At 52.0% G+C, this 18,297-nt stretch overlaps 1 protein-coding gene across 1 annotated transcript in view; it reads right to left on the reverse strand.

The window, feature by feature from the left end:
- Nucleotides 1-18,297, reverse strand: part of LOC144484548 (cyclin-dependent kinase 16-like) — a 168,741-nt gene that overhangs the window by 107,196 nt on the left and 43,248 nt on the right. Inside the window, exon 2 of the mRNA XM_078203054.1 lies at nucleotides 7,790-7,923. Within this exon, the coding sequence (XP_078059180.1) occupies nucleotides 7,790-7,923 (134 nt within the window). The remainder of the gene's footprint in view (nucleotides 1-7,789; nucleotides 7,924-18,297) is intronic.

Raw genomic sequence — 18,297 nt, forward strand, 5'->3', positions numbered from 1 at the left:
CACTCTCCTTGATTAACAGTGCCACTCCTCCACCTCTTTTACCAGCTACCCTACACTTACTGAAACATCTATACCCCGGAACTTCCAACAACCATTCCTGTCCTTGTTCTACCCATGTCTCCGTAATGGCCACAACATCGTAGTCCCAAGTACCAATCCACGCCCCAAGTTCACCTACCTTATTTCGGATGCTCCTTGCATTGAAGTAGACACACTTCAACCCACCTTCTTGTCTGCTGGTACCCACCTTTGACCATGATACCCTTCCCAGTACCTCACTACACTCACTGACCTCCGGACTACAACTCCTTTTCCCATCCCCCTGACAAATTAGTTTAAACCCCCCCTGAAGAGCTGTAGCAAATTTCCCTCCCAGGATATTGGTGCCCCTCTGGTTCAGGTGCACCCCGTCCTGTTGGTACAGGTCCCACCTTCCCCAGAAAGTGTTCCAATTATCCACATAGCTGAAACCCTCCCTCCTACACCATCCCTGCATCCATGTGTTTAACTGCACTCTCTCCCTGTTCCTCAACTCGCTATCTCGTGGCACCGGCAACATACCAGAGATGACAACCTGTTTTGTCCTGGCTCTCAGCTTCCACCCTAGCTCCCTGAATTCCTGTTTTAAATCCCCGTCCCCTCTCTTACCTATGTCTTTGGTGCCGACGTACACCATGACTTGTGACTGTTCCCCCTCCCCCTTTAGAATCCTGAAGACACGGTCGGAGATGTCACGGACCCTGGCATCCGGGAGGCAACATGCCATCCGTGAGTCTCTCTTGTTGCCACAGAACCTCGTATCTATCCCTCGAACAAACGAGTCCCCAATCACTATAGCTCTACCGCTCTCCCCCTTTCCCTTTTGAGCCACAGGGACGGACTCAGTGCTGGCGATCCGGTCACTGCGGCTTACCACTGGTAGGTCGCCCCCCTCACCTGTATCCAAAGTGGAATACTTGTTGCTAAGGGGAACGACCACAGGGGATCCCCGCACCGACTGCTTCCTCCCAGCCCCTCTCACTGTCACCCATCTATTTTCATTCCCTGGAGCAACTATATCCCTGAAGCTTGTGTCTATGGCCCTCTCTGCCTCCCTGATGACCCTAAACTCATCCAACTCCAGCTCCAGCTCCCTAACGCAGTCTTGGAGGAGCTGCAGATGGGTGCACCTCCCACAGGTGTAATCAGCAGGGACACTGACGGTGTCCCTCACCTCAAACATTCTGCAGGAGGTACATTGCACTGCCTTCACACCCATCCCCTCCATATAACTTACTGCTACAAAGAAAAAGAATTGCTCCAATGGAACACTGAACCCTTTTTCCCCTTCCTCAGAGTGCACTGGGAAAGAAGTTTAAAAAGCAGGAACACAGAGCGGTGACAGTTTAAAGAGTGGGAACACAGAGCGGTGACAGTTTAAAAAGCAGGAACACAGAGCGGTGACAGTTTAAAGAGTGGGAACACAGAGCGGTGACAGTTTAAAAAGCAGGAACACAGAGCGGTGACAGTTTAAAGAGTGGGAACACAGAGCGGTGACAGTTTAAAAAGCAGGAACACAGGGCGGTGACAGTTTAAAGAGTGGGAACACAGAGCGGTGACAGATGAAACCCAAAACTGATATTAAATCCAAACAACTCAGTTCTTTTCTACTTTCTCTGTATTCCTCCAGTGCTCCATCTGTTTTTAGCTGCCTGGACCTCATGTATGCCTCTTTTTTCTTTTTGATTAGACCCACAATTTCACTGGTTATCCACGGCTCTCAAATCCTACCTTTCCTATCCTTCCTCTTTACAGGCACATGCCTGTCCTGCACTCCTATCAACTGCTCCTTAAAAGATTCCCACATGCCAGATGTGGATTTACCCTTGAATAGCCTCTCCCAATCAACAGCCACCAAATCCTGCCTAATCCGGCTGTAGTTAGCCTTCCCCCAATTCAGTACCTTACCCATAGGGCAACACTCGTCTTTTTCCATTACTATCCTAAAGTTTACAGAATTGTGGTCACTATTTGCCACATGTTCCCCTGCTGCAACTTTGATGACCTGACCGGGCTCATTCCCCAGTACTAGGTCCAGTATAGCCCCCTCTCTCGTTGGACTGTCAACATATTGTTCCAAAGAACCTTCCTGTACGCATTTTATGAATTCTTCCCCATCCAGGCCCCCAGCCGTAAGCGATTTCCAGTCTATGTGAGTTAACAGGTCAAGGCAGACAGAAGGGTGAAGGTCAGATAGACTTGGATGCAATATGCTTACAAGTGAAAACTTACATTGCCTTTGCTTTTTGATAATGTTACCAAAGGGTGGCACATGGATGGGAAATAGGAGGAAGATGAGGATCCAGATATGGACAATCTTTCCATTGTACCTGGAAGATGCCTTGTGCCGAGCTCGAGCCAGTGAATAAATCTTACCTCAATGGATATCCATCAGAGTAGCAGGCTTACTTCAGTAGATATCTGCTTGTTAATCAGTCTTACCTCAGTCGATATCCATCAGTATCAGGCTTACTTCACTGGATACCTGCTTGTTAATCAGTCTTACCTCAGTGGACATCCATCAGTGAGTCAATCTTCCCTCAGTGGATATCCACTGGCAAATCAGTCTTGCCTCTGTGGATATCTGATTATGAATAAGTCATATCTCAGAGGACAGTCATCACTGAATCAGTCTTATCTCAGGGGATATCCGTCAGTGAATCAGTCTTACCTCAGTGCATATCTGCTGGTAAATCAGTTGTAACTCAGTCAATATCCATTGGTAAATCAGTCTTCCCTCAATGGATATGAATCAGAGATTCAGTCTTACCTCAGTGCATGTCCACTAGTGGATCATAGAATCTCCTAAGCCCTTCAGCCCATTGGGTTACCCCTCAGCTAATCCAATTTACCATCACTTGGCCCATAGCCTTGAATGTTGTGATGTGCCAAATGCTCATCCAGGAACATTTTAGAGGATGTGATGCAACCTGCCTCTACCACCTTCCCTGACAGCACATTCCAGACCATCACCACCCACCGGGTAAAAATATTTTTCCTCACATCCCCCCTCAACCTTCTGCCCCTCACCTTGAACCTATGTCCCCTCGTGACTGACTCTTCAACTAAGGGGAACAGCTGTTCCTTATCCACTCTGTCCATGTCTCTTATAATCTTACGCACCTTGATCTGGTCGCCCCTCAGTCTTCTGTGCTCCAACAAAAACAAACCAAGCCTACCCAACCTCTCTTCATAACTTCAATGTTCCATCCCAGGCAGCATTTTGGTGAATCTCCTCTGCACCCCCTCCAGTGCGTTCACGTCTTTCCTATAATATGGTGACCAGAACTGCACCTATGGCCTCACCAAAGTTCTAATCAAATCAGTGAATCAGCCTTACCTCAGAAAAAACTCACTGGCCAATCAGTCTTACCGCAGTGGATATCTACTGTCGAATCAGAATCATCTCAGTGGATATCTATCAGTGAATCATTCTTACCTCGTGGATGTCCGCTGATAAGTTATTCTTAGTATAATGGATATCCACTGGTAAATCAGACTCTGGATATCCATTAGTGAGTCAATCTTCCCTCAGTGCATATGTGCTGGTGAATCAATCTTACCTCAGAGGACATCCATTACAGAATCAGTCATAACTCAGTGGATATTCAGAAGAGATAGGAGAGGTGATGAATGAATACTTTTCTTCAGTGTTCACCAAGGAGAGGGGCCATGTTTTTGAGGAAGAGAGGGTGTCACAGGCTGATAGGCTGGAGGATGTAGATGTTCGGAGGGAAGATGCACTAGCAATTTTGAATAAACTGAAAGTTGATAAGTCCCCTGGGCCTGATGAAATATATCCTAGGATTCTTTGGGAGGCAAGGGATGAGATTGCAGAGCCTTTGGCATTGATCTTTGCGTCCTCACTGTCCACGGGGGTGGTGCCAGAGGACTGGAGAGTGGCGAATGTGGTTCCTCTGTTTAAGAAAGGGAATAGAAATGACCCTGGTAATTATAGGCCGGTTAGTCTTACTTCGGTGGTCGGTAAGTTGATGGAATAGGTCCTCAGGGATAGGATTTACGACCATTTAGAAAGATGCAGCTTAATCCGGGATAGTCAGCACAGATTTGTAAAGGGCAAGTCTTGCCTCACAAATTTGATAGAAATTTTTGAGGAGGTAACTAAGTATGTAGATGAAGGTAGTGCAGTTGATGTCATATACATGGATTTTAGTAAGGCGTTTGATAAAGTCCCCCATGGTCGGCTTAGGAAGAAAGTAAGGATGTGTGGGATAGAGAGAAGTTTGGCCGATTGGATAGGTAACTGGCTATCTAACAGAATGTGGAGATGCCGGCGTTGGACTGGGGTAAACACAGTAAGAAGTTTAACAACACCAGGTTAAAGTCCAACAGGTTTATTTGGTAGCAAAAGCCACACAAGCTTTCGAGGCTCTGAGCCCCTTCTTCAGGTGAGTGGGAATTCTGTTCACAAACAGAACTTATAAGACACAGACTCAATTTACATGAATAATGGTTGGAATGCGAATACTTACAACTAATCCAGTCTTTAAGAAACAAAACAATGGGAGTGGAGAGAGCATCAAGACAGGCTAAAAAGATGTGTATTGTCTCCAGACAAGACAGCCAGTGAAACTCTGCAGGTCCACGCAACTGTGGGAGTTACAAATAGTGTGACATAAATTCTGATTCTAGGATCGCATGATAAAGACTCAGGAGGAAAAAAGCAGAAATATTTATGTGAAATAGTGTGACATAAACCCAATATCCCGGTTGAGGCCGTCCTTGTGTGTGCGGAACCTGGCTATCAGTTTCTGCTCCGCGACTCTGCGCTGTCATGTGTCGCGACACACGACAGCGCAGAGTCGCGGAGCAGAAACTGATAGCCAGGTTCCGCACACACAAGGACGGCCTCAACCGGGATATTGGGTTTATGTCACACTATTTCACATAAATATTTCTGCTTTTTTCCTCCTGAGTCTTTATCATGCGATCCTAGAATCAGAATTTATGTCACACTATTTGTAACTCCCACAGTTGCGTGGACCTGCAGAGTTTCACTGGCTGTCTTGTCTGGAGACAATACACATCTTTTTAGCCTGTCTTGATGCTCTCTCCACTCCCATTGTTTTGTTTCTTAAAGACTGGATTAGTTGTAAGTATTCGCATTCCAACCATTATTCATGTAAATTGAGTCTGTGTCTTATAAGTTCTGTTTGTGAACAGAATTCCCACTCACCTGAAGAAGGGGCTCAGAGCCTCGAAAGCTTGTGTGGCTTTTGCTACCAAATAAACCTGTTGGACTTTAACCTGGTGTTGTTAAACTTCTTACTGTATCTAACAGAAGACAGAGGGTTGTAGTGGATGGAAAATTTTCGGACTGGAAACCGGTTACCAGCGGAGTGCCACAGGGATCAGTGCTTGGTCCTCTGCTATTTGTAATTTTTATAAATGACTTGGAGGAGGGGGCTGAAGCGTGGATCAGTAAATTTGCTGATGACACCAAGATTGGTGGAGTAGTGGATGAGGTGGAGGGCTGCTGTAGGCTGCAAAGAGATATAGATAGGATGCAGAGCTGGGCTGAAAAATGGCAAATGGAGTTTAACCCTGACAAATGCGAGGTGATTCATTTTGGTAGGACAAATTTAAATGTGGAATACAGGGTCAAAGGTAGGGTTCTGAAGAATATGGAGGAACAGAGAGATCTTGGGGTTCATATCCATAGATCTCTGAAGGTTGCCACTCAAGTGGATAGAGCCGTGAAGAAGGCCTATAATGTGCTGGTGTTCATTAACAGGGGGTTTGAGTTTAAGAGCCGTGGGGTTATGCTGCAACTGTACAGGACCTTGGTGAGACCACATTTGGAATATTGTGTGCAGTTCTGCTCACCTCACTATAAGAAGGATGTGGAGACACTGGAAAGAGTGCAAAGGAGATTTACCAGGATGCTGCCTGGTTTGGAGGGTAGGTCTTATGAGGAAAGGTTGAGGGAACTTGGGCTTTTCTCTTTGGAACGGAGGAGGTTGAGAGGAGACTTGATAGAGGTTTATAAGATGATGAGGGGGATAGATAGAGTGAACGTTCAAAGACTATTTCCTCGGGTGAATGGAGTGTTAACTAGGGGGCATAACTACAGGGTTCATGGTCGGAGATAATAGGAAGGATGTCCGAGGTAGGTTTTTTACTCAGAGAGTGGTTGGGGTGTGGAATGGACTGCCTGCAGTGATAGTGGAGTCAGAAACTTTAGGAACATTTTAGAAGCTATTGGATAGGCACATGGAGTACTTCGGGATGATAGGGAGGAAATAGCTTGATCTGGGTTTCAGACAAAGCTCGGCACAACAACGTGGGCCGAAGGGCCTGTTCTGTGCTGTACCGTTCTATGTTCTATGTTCTATCTTGCTAGTAAGTCATTTTGAGCTCAGTGGATATCTACTGGTAGTTCAGGCTTACTTCAGTGAGTATCCACCGGTATATCAATCTTACCTCGGTGGATATCCGTTGGTGAATCAGTCCAACCTTATTGCATATCCGCTCAGGAATTAGTCTAACCTCATTGCATATCCATCAGTGAATCAGTCTTATGCAGCACGGTAGCACAGTGGTTAGCACTGCTGCCTCACAGCACCAGGGACCCGGGTTTAATTCCCGGCTAGGGTCACTGTCTGTGTGGAGTTTGCACGTTCTCCCCATGTCTGCGTGGGTTTCCTCCGGATGCTCCTGTTTCGTCCCACACTCCAAGGTTGGTTGGGTGCATTGGCCATGCTAAATTCTCCCTCAGTGTACCCAAACAGGCACCGGGGTGTGGCAAGTAGGGGATTTTCACAGTAACTTAATTGCTGTGTTAATGTAAGCCTACTTGTGACACTAATAAATAAACTTTAAATAAATCTCAGTGGATATCCGTCAGTGAATCAGTCTTAGCTCAGTGAGTATAAAGTTTATTTATTAGTCACAAGTAGGCTTACATTAAGATTGCAATGAAGTTACTGTGAAAATACCCTAGTCGTACAATCCGGCACCTGTTCCGGTACACTGAGGGAGAATTCAGTATGGATAATCAACCGAAGCTGAACACCTTTGGGGTGTGGGAGGAAACTGGAGTACCTGGAGAAAAGCCACGCAGACACGCAGAGAACGTGCAGACTCCACAGAGTGACCCAAGCCGGGAATCGAACCCGGGCCCCCAGCGCTGTGAGACAGCAGTGCTAACCACCGTGCTACCATTCTGCCTGATGGTAAATCAGTCTTACCAGAATAGATATCCGCTGGTAAATCGGTCTTACATAAATGAACATCCATTGGTAGATTGGATATCAACTGGTGAATCAGTTTTACCTCACTGGATATCTGTTTGTGAACTATCTAACCCCAGTGGATATTCACTGATAAATCTTTCTTACCATAGTAGATATCCACTGATGAATCAATATTACAACGAGGAATATCCGTTACCGAATCAGTCTTGGCTTAGTGGACATGCATCAGTGAATCAATCTTACCCAAGTCCTCTTTTTAGGTCAATCTTACCCAAGTGGATAGCAATCAGTATATCAGTCTTATCTCAATGGATATCTGATGGTGAATCACTCTTACTTCCGTAGATATCCACCGAAAAATAGTCTTTTCTCAGTGGATATCGCATGGCAAAGCACTCTTACCTCAGTGGATATCAGCTGGTTAATCAGTCTTACCTTAGTGGATATTGCATGGCAAAGCACTCTTACTCAATGGACATCTATTGGTTCATCAGTCTTACCTTCATGGATATCTGCTGGTTAATCAGTCTTACCTCAGTGGATATCCGCCGTTGATGGTGGTTTCTCAATCGGACATGAACGGGTGACTGGACTTCATCAGATGATGTCCCTGAGGCCTGGTCACTCTCTCCGTCAGAACCCATCTTTACATGTTCATGAACAATTCCTGCAGAGGACATGAATTCACTGAATAGTTCCCAGATAAATCCAATGGGTCATTCATTCTCTTGTTTCTCCAGATCCCACTTACTGCCCGTGTTTAATGATGGAGCCCGTGTTGCTTAGCAGAACAGAAGACTTGTGATACATGTTTCAGTCTGAGAGCTCCACTGTTAACATTAAAACTCTGCAGCATTCTCAATCAGCATCAACATGTACATTCAATCCCTCCTGTGGTCACTGTGTGCCATAGAACCATAGAAAATTACAGCTCAGAAACAGGCCTTTTGGCCCTTCTTGTCTGTGCCTAGTCCCACTGACCTGCACTTGGACCATATCCCTCCACACCCCTCTCATCCATGAACCCATCCAAGTTTACCATTTACCACTTTATCCGGCAGCTCATTCCACACTCCCACCACTCTCTGCGTGACGAAGCCCCCCCTAATATTCCCTTTAAACTTTTCTCCTTTCACCCTTAACCCATGCCCTCTGGTTTTTTTCTCCCCTAGCCTCAGCGGAAAAAGCCTGCTTGCATTCACTCTATCTATACCCATCAAAATCTTATACACCTCTATCAAATCTCCCCTCAATCTTCTACGCTCCAGGGAATAAAGTCCCAACCTATTCAATCTCTCTCTGTAACTCAGCTTCTCAAGTCCCGGCAACATCCTTGTCAACCTTCTCTGCACTCTTTCAATCTTATTTACATCCTTCCTGTAACTAGGTGACCAAAACTGTACACAATACTCCAAATTCGGCCTCACCAATGCCTTATACAACCTTACCATCGATACTCCGATTTATAAAGGCCAATGTACCAAAGGCACTCTTTACGACCCTATCCACCTGTGACGTCACTTTTAGGGAATTCTGTACCTGTATTCCCAGATCCCTCTGTTCAACTGCACTCTTCAGAGTCCTACCATTTACCCTGTACGTTCTACTTTGGTTTGTCCTTCCAATGTGCAATATCTCACACTTGTCTGCGTTAAATTCCATTTGCCATTTTTCAGCCCATTTTTCTAATTGGTCCAAATCCCTCTGCAAGCTTTGAAAACCTTCCTCACTGTCCGCTACACCTCCAATCTTTGTATCATCAGCAAACTTGCTGATCCAATTGACCACATTATCATCCAGATCATTGATATAGATGACAAACAACAATGGACCCAACACCGATCCCTGCGGCACACCACTAGTCACAGGCCTCCACTCAGAGAAGCAATCCTCCACAACCACTCTCTGGCTTCTTCCATTGAGCCAGTGTCTAATCCAATTTACTACCTCCCCATGTATACCTAGCGACTGAACCTTCCTAACTAACCTCCCATGAGGGACCTTGTCAAAGGCCTTGCTGAAATCCCGGTAGACAACATCTACCGCCTTCCCTTCATCCACTTTCCTGGTAACCTCCTCGAAAGACTCGAATAGATTGGTCAAACATGACCTACCACGCACAAAGCCATGTTGACTCTCCCTAATAAGTCCTCTACTGGTGAAGTGACAGGGCAGGATGCTGATTGCTGCAGTACACCAGTACTCTCTGTTTGGAATTGGGATTTACAATTTGCTTTAACCCTGAGCTGGAGTGACCAACCCCTCCCATTGAATCGATTCCCCTCCGAGTTACTACATTGTGCTTATATTTTGTTTAGGACATTAGAGAGCCTCATTGATGCCAGTGATAATGTCACAAGGATTACAACCACCTCCCCACCAAAGTCTCCTTTTGTACTGAAAGAGAATATTCCAGAAAGTCAGAAAGAAAAGCAACCATTATCTAACCGGACCATCTGGAGTGTTTGTTCGGTTTGTATCTGGTGAATGAATAGTTTCTGGTCTGGACAGCAGTTGGTCAGGTTGGTTAGAATCCCTAACCACGATTGGATCCTCATTCTCGAAAGTGAAAATAGATACAAAGGATTTCTTTAAGTGTAAAGAAACTTTCTGATTCTCCATTTCCATTTCGCTTACATTTAATCAGCCCTTATTCTGTCTAAATACTTTGTCTATCAGAGCTTCTCAAAACATGGGCTCACAGGACGGAATTTTGGGATGGCAAGGTCTAAGGTCAGAATGGTGAAGGAGCAGCCTTCTGGAACGCTGGCAATGGGCCACTGGGATAGGAGTACAAATCACCAGCATGATCCACAGTTAACCATGCAAATATCCACAGCGCAGGAGACTGGCTGCAGTAGCATTTTAAAGCCTGTTGGAGGCAGCGGTCAGCAGGTTCTGGGAGGGGATTGAGTGGGGCGGGGGTTGGGGAGAAAGAGGGGGGTCGGGGAGAGAGAGGGGGTGGGTAGGGGGATCGGGGTGAGTGGGGGGGGTCAGGGAGAGAGGGGGGTGAGTGGGCGGGTCAGGGAGAGAGAAGGTGAGAGTGGGGGTCGGGGCAAGAGTGGGGGTCGGGGGGCAAGAGTGGGGGTCGGGGGGGAAAGAGTGGGGGTCGGGGGGAAAGAGTGGGGGTCGGGGGGGAAAGAGTGGGGGTCGGGGGGGAAAGAGTGGGGGTCGGGGGGGAAAGAGTGGGGGTCGGGGGGGAAAGAGTGGGGGTCGGGGGGGAAAGAGTGGGGGTCGGGGGGGAAAGAGTGGGGGTCGGGGGGGAAAGAGTGGGGGTCGGGGGGGAAAGAGTGGGGGTCGGGGGGGAAAGAGTGGGGGTCGGGGGGGAAAGAGTGGGGGTCGGGGGGGAAAGAGTGGGGGTCGGGGGGGAAAGAGTGGGGGTCGGGGGGAAAGAGTGGGGGTCGGGGGGGAAAGAGTGGGGGTCGGGGGGGAAAGAGTGGGGGTCGGGGGGGAAAGAGTGGGGGTCGGGGGGGAAAGAGTGGGGGTCGGGGGGGAAAGAGTGGGGGTCGGGGGGGAAAGAGTGGGGGTCGGGGGGGAAAGAGTGGGGGTCGGGGGGGAAAGAGTGGGGGTCGGGGGGGAAAGAGTGGGGGTCGGGGGGGAAAGAGTGGGGGTCGGGGGGGAAAGAGTGGGGGTCGGGGGGGAAAGAGTGGGGGTCGGGGGGGAAAGAGTGGGGGTCGGGGGGGAAAGAGTGGGGGTCGGGGGGGAAAGAGTGGGGGTCGGGGGGGAAAGAGTGGGGGTCGGGGGGGAAAGAGTGGGGGTCGGGGGGGAAAGAGTGGGGGTCGGGGGGGAAAGAGTGGGGGTCGGGGGGGAAAGAGTGGGGGTCGGGGGGGAAAGAGTGGGGGTCGGGGGGGAAAGAGTGGGGGTCGGGGGGGAAAGAGTGGGGGTCGGGGGGGAAAGAGTGGGGGTCGGGGGGGAAAGAGTGGGGGTCGGGGGGGAAAGAGTGGGGGTCGGGGGGGAAAGAGTGGGGGTCGGGGGGGAAAGAGTGGGGGTCGGGGGGGAAAGAGTGGGGGTCGGGGGGGAAAGAGTGGGGGTCGGGGGGGAAAGAGTGGGGGTCGGGGGGGAAAGAGTGGGGGTCGGGGGGGAAAGAGTGGGGGTCGGGGGGGAAAGAGTGGGGGTCGGGGGGGAAAGAGTGGGGGTCGGGGGGGAAAGAGTGGGGGTCGGGGGGGAAAGAGTGGGGGTCGGGGGGGAAAGAGTGGGGGTCGGGGGGGAAAGAGTGGGGGTCGGGGGGGAAAGAGTGCGGGTCGGGGGGAAAGAGTGCGGGTCGGGGGGGAAGAGTGCGGGTCGGGGGGGAAGAGTGCGGGTCGGGGGGGAAGAGTGCGGGTCGGGGGGGAAGAGTGCGGGTCGGGGGGGAAGAGTGCGGGTCGGGGGGGAAGAGTGCGGGTCGGGGGGGAAGAGTGCGGGTCGGGGGGGAAGAGTGCGGGTCGGGGGGGAAGAGTGCGGGTCGGGGGGGAAGAGTGCGGGTCGGGGGGGAAGAGTGCGGGTCGGGGGGGAAGAGTGCGGGTCGGGGGGGAAGAGTGCGGGTCGGGGGGGAAGAGTGCGGGTCGGGGGGGAAGAGTGCGGGTCGGGGGGGAAGAGTGCGGGTCGGGGGGGAAGAGTGCGGGTCGGGGGGGAAGAGTGCGGGTCGGGGGGGAAGAGTGCGGGTCGGGGGGGAAGAGTGCGGGTCGGGGGGGAAGAGTGCGGGTCGGGGGGGAAGAGTGCGGGTCGGGGGGGAAGAGTGCGGGTCGGGGGGGAAGAGTGCGGGTCGGGGGGGAAGAGTGCGGGTCGGGGGGGAAGAGTGCGGGTCGGGGGGGAAGAGTGCGGGTCGGGGGGGAAGAGTGCGGGTCGGGGGGGAAGAGTGCGGGTCGGGGGGGAAGAGTGCGGGTCGGGGGGGAAGAGTGCGGGTCGGGGGGGGAAGAGTGCCGGTCAGGGGGGAAGAGTGCCGGTTGGGAGGGAAGATTGGAGGCCGGAGGGAAGAGTGGGGGTCGGGGAAGAGTGGGGGTCGGGGAAGTGGTGAGTTGACGTCAGGGAGGAGGTGAGTGGGGGTCAGGGAGGAGGTGAGTGGGGGTCAGGGAGGAGGTGAGTGGGGGTCAGGGAGGAGGAGGGTGGGGGTCAGGGAGGGAGGATGAGTGGGGCCCGGCGGGAAGAGTGGGGGTCCGGAGGATGAGTGTGGGTCGGGTGGATGAGTGGGGGTCGGGTGGATGAGTGTGGGTCGGGTGGATGAGTGGGGGTCGGGTGGATGAGTGGGGGTCGGGTGGATGAGTGGGGGTCGGGTGGATGAGTGGGGGTCGGGTGGATGAGTGGGGGTCGGGGGGAAGAGTGGGGGTCGGGGGGAAGAGTGGGGGTCGGGGGGAAGAGTGGGGGTCGGGGGGAAGAGTGGGGGTCGGGTGGATGAGTGGGGGTCGGGGGGAAGAGGGGGTCGGGGGGAAGAGTGGGGGTCGGGGGGAAGAGTGGGGGTCGGGGGGAAGAGTGGGGGTCGGGGGGAAGAGTGGGGGTCGGGGGGAAGAGTGGGGGTCGGGGGGTAAAGTGGGGGTCGGGGGGTAAAGTGGGGGTCGGGGGGTAAAGTGGGGGTCGGGGGATTGAGTGGGAGTCAGGGGGATGAGTTGTGGTCGGGCGGAAGAGTGCTTGTCGGGGGGATGAGTGGGGGTCGGGGGGATGATTGGAAGTCGGGGGGATGAGTGGGAGTCGGGGGGATGAGTGGGGGTCGGGTGGATGAGTGTGGGTCGGGGGAACAAGTGGGGGTCGGGGGGACGAGTGGGGGTCGGGGGACGAGTGGGAGTCGGGGGGACGAGTGGGGGTCAGGAGGACGAGTGGGGGTCAGGAGGACGAGTGGGGGTCGGGTGGATGAGTGGGGGTCGGGTGGATGAGTGTGGGTCGGGTGGATGAGTGGGGGTCGGGTGGATGAGTGGGGGTCGGGTGGATGAGTGGGGGTCGGGTGGATGAGTGGGGGTCGGGTGGATGAGTGGGGGTCGGGCGGAAGAGTGGGGGTCGGGGGGAAGAGTGGGGGTCGGGGGGAAGAGTGGGGGTCGGGGGGAAGAGTGGGGGTCGGGGGGAAGAGTGGGGGTCGGGGGGAAGAGTGGGGGTCGGGGGGAAGAGTGGGGGTCGGGGGGAAGAGTGGGGGTCGGGGGGAAGAGTGGGGGTCGGGGGGAAGAGTGGGGGTCGGGGGGAAGAGTGGGGGTCGGGGGGTAAAGTGGGGGTCGGGGGGTAAAGTGGGGGTCGGGGGGTAAAGTGGGGGTCGGGGGATTGAGTGGGAGTCAGGGGGATGAGTTGTGGTCGGGCGGAAGAGTGCTTGTCGGGGGGATGAGTGGGGGTCGGGGGGATGATTGGAAGTCGGGGGGATGAGTGGGAGTCGGGGGGATGAGTGGGGGTCGGGGGGATGAGTGTGGGTCGGGGGAACAAGTGGGGGTCGGGGGGACGAGTGGGGGTCGGGGGGACGAGTGGGGGTCGGGGGACGAGTGGGAGTCGGGGGGACGAGTGGGGGTCAGGAGGACGAGTGGGGGTCGAGAGGACGAGTGGGGGTCGAGAGGACGAGTGGGGGTCGGGGGAACGAGTGGGGGTCGGGGGAACGAGTGAGGGTCGGGGGGACGAGTGGGGGTCGGGGGGACGAGTGGGGGTCGGGGGGACGAGTGGGGGTCGGGGGGACGAGTGGGGGTCGGGGGGACGAGTGGGGGTCGGGGGGACGAGTGGGGGTCGGGGGACGTGTGGGGGTCGGGGGATGAGTGGGGGTTGGGAGGGATGGGGTGAGTGGGGGTCAGGGGGATGAGTGGGGGTGAGTGGGGGTCAGGAGGGATGGGGTTAATGGGGGTCAGGGAGGCAGGGAGTGAGTGGGGATCGGGAGATGAGTGGGTGTCAGGGAGGGGGTGAGTAGAATTTGGGGAAGAGGTGTGTGGGGGTCGGGGAGGATTGAGTGGGGGTCAGGGAAGTGGTGAGTTGGGGTCAGGGAGGAGGTGAATGGGGGTCAGGGAGGAGGTGAATGGGGGTCAGGGAAGGGGTGAGTGGGGGTCAGGGAGGGGGTGAGTGGGGGTCAGGGAGGGGGTGAGTGGGGGTCTGTGAGGGGGTGAGTGGGGGTCGGAGAAGTGGTGAGTTGGGGTCAGGGAGGAGGTGAGTGGGGGTCAGGGAGGAGGTGAGTGGGGGTCAGGGAGGAGGTGAGTGGGGGTCAGGGAGAGGGTGAGTGGGGGTCTGCGAGGGGGCGAGTGGGTGTCAGGGAGGGGTGAGTGGGAGTTGGGAAGGGGGTGAGTGAGGGTCAGGGAAGGGGTGAGTTGGAGTTGGGGAGGGGGTGAGTGAGGGTCAGGGAGGGGGTGAGTGGGGGTCGGGGAGTGCATGGGGGTCAGGGAGGGGGTGAGTGGGGGTCAGGGAGGGGGTGAGTGGGGGTCAGGGAGGGGATGAGTGAGGGTCAGGGAGGGGGTGAGTGGGGGTCAGGGAGGGGATGAGTGAGGGTCAGGGAGGGGGGTGAGTGGGGGTCAGGGAGGGGATGAGTGAGGGTCAGGGAGGGGGTGAGTGGGAGTTGGGGAGGGGGTGAGTGAGTGTCAGGGAAGGGGTGAGTGGGGGTTGGGGAGTGCATGGGGGTCAGGGAGGGGGTGAGTGGGGGTCGGGGAGTGTATGGGGGTCAGGGAGGGGGTGAGTGGGAGTCAGGTAGGGGGTGAGTGGGGGTCAGGGAGGGGATGAGTGAGGGTCAGGGAGGGGGTGAGTGGGGGTCGGGGAGTGCATGGGGGTCAGGGAGGGGGTGAGTGGGGGTCAGGTAGGGGGTGAGTGGGGGTCAGGGAGGGGATGAGTGAGGGTCAGGGAGGGGGTGAGTGGGGGTCGGGGGGACATGCTGATGTTTGTGGAACAGCTGTCTTGGGTACACAATGCAGTGTGAATTTCAACTGGCTGTTGTCTGGAGGTAGATGATGAAATGATTGTGCAATGGTGTATGGAGCGGGTCTGTGTATGTGCTCTGGGGTACTAAGATGTCCATGACATGGTTTAATTAGTGTACAAGACTGAGTCAATGAAATGGAAATGGTTGTAACACTGCCACTTTATAGCAGGCAGCACAAAGTCCAGGGCAATCCTCATAGATGTCCCTGTGGTACACAGCCTCACTGACTGCTTACCTTCCGTAAGAAGTCTCACAACACCAGGTTAAAGACCAACAGGTTTATTTGGTAGCACAAGCCAGTAGCTTTCGAAGTGCTGCTCCTTCATCAGGTAAGTCAATCTTCCAGGCCGAGCAATCAAATCCCATTTAGCACACTTCAGAAGACATTTGGAGCAATGTATTGAACTTCTCAGAGGTTGGTGCACTGCATCACGTGACGAATGTTGACTTGTGTCACATTGCCGCCAACCAATCTGACAGAAACTGTCCCCCCTCCCAACACTGGCTCAGGTTACTCTCAGCAATACCCCTCCCCTCCCCTCCTGCCGCTCCCACCCTGAGGCCCCGGCAAGGTCAAAGCATTGAAATTGGCTCACAGTGAGAAAAAGAATCATTGCTCTCAGTTATAAAACATTTCAGTTATTTTTTTCCGGTTCATTTTATATTTTTGAGCTCTCCACACCTGATCAATTTCTAAAATAAGCAAATGACCGTGGATGCTGAAATCTGAACCAAGAACAGAGGCGGCTGGGAAAACTCAGAAGGTTTGGCAGCATCTGTCGGAGAGAGAGAAAACAGAACTCATGTTCAATTTCCACTTCCCCTTCCATTGGTGCCATTCTTTTCTGTTTCATACTATCTGAGCTCATCTGTTGACCGTCGTTGCTGCGTGACACAGGAACTTTCAGAGATTTAAGTGAGTTCTGTAGCAGCAATTGTTTTTAGATCTTCAGTTACCTCGGCCTTAAGCTCTGGAATTCCAGTCTAAACCTCCCCAGATCTCAACCTCACTCTCATTCTTTAAGATACTCCTTTTTGGCCAAGCTTCTGATTTAATATTGAACAATAGAATCCCTGTTATATAGATGGGGGCCATTCAGCCCATCGACTCAGTACTAACCCTCCCAAAGAACGTCTTACCCAGATTCCAGTATCCACAGTCATTTGCTTATTTGAGAAATAGAACTGATTTGGAGAGCTCTAAAATACAAGGAAAGGTGGAACAGGAAAAAATAACAGTGAAATGTTCGATAACTGTGTGTCCATTTCAATGCTTTTAACTCGCCCTATCACATATGCATGATGCATTCTTCTCATAGAGTTTTTCTCAATTGAATATATCTTTATCGAAAGTTATGAATTATCTCCTTAAATGTCAGCCACTGCTTCTCTACTTCCCTACCTTTTAACCTATTTTCCCACTCTATCCTGTCTTCATACCATAGCACTTGCTTGTTTCAGGCCTAAGTTTCTTACTTTCAAACTGAATGCAAAATGTTATCATGTTATGATCACTCTTGCTCTGTGGTTCTTAACAATGAAATAATTAAACAATCCTGTCTCATTACACATGATCAGGCCTAAAATAGCTGTTCCCTGGTAGTTCCCAATGTATTGTTTTAAGAAACTGTCCTAAATACGCTCTATGAACCATCCAATTTATATGAAGATTAAAATCTCCACAATTAATAAAGTCCTTTTCTTACAAGCCTGCATCATTTCTTGGTTTTTATTCTCTCCTACAGAGTAGCTACTGTCATGGGACCTGAAACCACACCACCAGTGAATCATTCATAGAATCATAGAAACCCTACAGTGCAGAAAGAGGCCATTCGGCCCATCGAGTCTGCACTGACCACAATCCCACCCAGGCCCTACCCCCATATCCCTACATATTTACCCACTAATCCCTCTAACCTACACATCTCAGGACACCGAGGGACAATTTTTTTTAGCATGGCCAATCAACCTAATCCGCACATCTTTGGGCTGTGGGAGGAAACCGGAGCACCCGGAGGAAGAACATGCAGACACGAGGAGAATGTGCAAACTCCACACAGTCACCCAAGGCTGGAATTGAACCCGGATCCCTGGCACTATGAGGCAGCAGTGCTAACCACTTTGCCATCATACCGCCCATGTCTGAGTGTCTTGCAAGGCCATAAGCTTGAGATCAATCACAACACTGCCGTCTGTGTCCTTACTCACACCAAGTCCTCTTCACGTCTCACTCCCATGCTCACTGACCGACTGGTGGAGCAACACCCTTATTGTAAAATCCTCATCCTTGTTTTCAAATCCCTCTGCGACCTCACCCCTTCCTAACTCTTGTCATCTCCTCCAGCCCCCACAACCCTCCGAGAGATCAGTGCTCCACTCTTTTTAATTGCTTGCTTTTGCCTGACTTTATGCACTGCATCATTGGTGGCTGTGCCTTCAACTGCCTAGGCCTGAAGCTCTGGAATTCTCTCCCTGACCTGGATGCATGCTGTTGTTCATGACGTTTACATGCAGCAGATTCCCATCACAGCAGGCCTTGAAGAGAACAGTCTATTTTCGGGAGGGATTCTTTTGGTGCAGTTTTCTTGAGGCAAAAGCCTTTAGGAACCCATTTTACACCCTAACACAGGAGGAGGGTTCTAATTACAACGTCCTTTAGTAAAAAGTGAACCTTCCTGATTAAGATGAGGAATATTTTGAATTTGCCTTCAAATTCTTTCATTTTTGGGATGGGAGTGAGACATCCTTTTCTTCTAGGAATATACCTCACTCACATCATTTACTAGTAACTCGATAAGTATGTACCCACACATCCCCAGGGAGCAGGACCTACCCTGTCCCGTTCCAAAACAAACGTTTAATATCTTTATATTGATAAATTCTAGTTGTAACTGAGCAGGAACCTCAGATCATACCAGCAACATTTTAATGATGTGCGTATGGCTGAGGCACTTGGGTTTATAATCTGTCTCCCCATGACCGAAAAATATTTTCAGACTACACTCCCTCCCCATCCTGTCTCTCTCTCTCTTTCTGAAGCCATTCCTCTCAAATCGCCGACACTTAAACAGCTCTGGAAACCAGTAATGAAGCATTTAGCATTTGTCTCATGTTTCCCCTCATTTAATGTTCTCAGTTATAAAACCCCCCACATAAATCTACAGTCAGAACAGAATGTCCCCACCCCAGATGAGATTTCACAGG

This window comes from Mustelus asterias, chromosome 3 (genome assembly GCF_964213995.1).
Source record: "Mustelus asterias chromosome 3, sMusAst1.hap1.1, whole genome shotgun sequence".
Lineage (NCBI taxonomy): Eukaryota > Metazoa > Chordata > Chondrichthyes > Carcharhiniformes > Triakidae > Mustelus > Mustelus asterias.